At 40.3% G+C, this 822-nt stretch overlaps 1 protein-coding gene across 1 annotated transcript; it reads left to right on the forward strand.

The window, feature by feature from the left end:
• Window positions 1–282: 282 nt before the first annotated feature.
• On the forward strand, window positions 283–822 carry LOC147384123 (uncharacterized). Its single transcript, XM_086426336.1, has 2 exons — window positions 283–332; window positions 492–822. The coding sequence occupies exons 1-2, from the start codon at window positions 283–285 to the stop codon at window positions 820–822; spliced, it is 381 nt and encodes a 126-aa protein (XP_086282462.1).

The following is an 822-nucleotide window of genomic DNA, read 5'->3' on the forward strand; positions in this document are numbered from 1 at the left end:
CTAAAACTTGTGATAGATGTCAACGTCTAAGAAAAATCAGTCGAAGAAATGAGATGCCCCAACAACCAATTTTAATTATCGAAATCTTTGATATTTGGGGCATTGACTTCATGGGTCCCTTCCCTATTTCACACGGATTCCAATACATTTTAGTCGCAGTCGACTACGTGTCGAAATGAATTGAAGCCACAACTTGTCGAACCAATGATCATAAGGTGGTTGTTTAATTCCTCAAAAATACCATGTTTTCCCGATTTGGTATTCCTCGTGCCATCATCAGTGATGGAGGGAAATATTTCTGTAACCGAGTTTTTCGAAAGCTTGATGCGCAAGTATTCCATCACTCATAAGGTAGCCACCCCGTATCACGCACAAACAAGTGGACAAGTCAAAATTTCTAATTGTAAAATCAAAATCATTCTTGAAAAAACTGTCAATCCGACTCTCAAAGATTGGTTTTTACGATTATCTGATACCTTGTGGGCCTACAGAACGGCGTTCAAAACTCTAATAGGAATGTCCCCTTATCGGTTAGTCTTCGGTAGAGCTTGTCATCTTCCAGTCGAACTCGAGCATCGAGCTTATTGGGCAATCAAACATTTGAATTTTGATCTAGCAAAGGTCGGAGAGCTTAGAAAGCTCCAACTCACTGAATTGGAAGAATTAAGGAACGATGCTTATGATAGTGCAAAGTTATACAAAGATCGAACGAAAGTCTGGCATGATAGGCACATCCAGAGAAAATCTTTCCACGTAGGCCAGAGAGTGCTCCTTTATAACTCTCGCCTTCATTTGTTCCCAGGAAAATTGAAGTCCCGTTAG

The sequence above is a fragment of the Akebia trifoliata genome, chromosome 15 (genome assembly GCF_017979445.1).
Source record: "Akebia trifoliata isolate Shusen 1 chromosome 15, ASM1797944v1, whole genome shotgun sequence".
Taxonomy (NCBI): Eukaryota; Viridiplantae; Streptophyta; class Magnoliopsida; order Ranunculales; family Lardizabalaceae; genus Akebia; species Akebia trifoliata.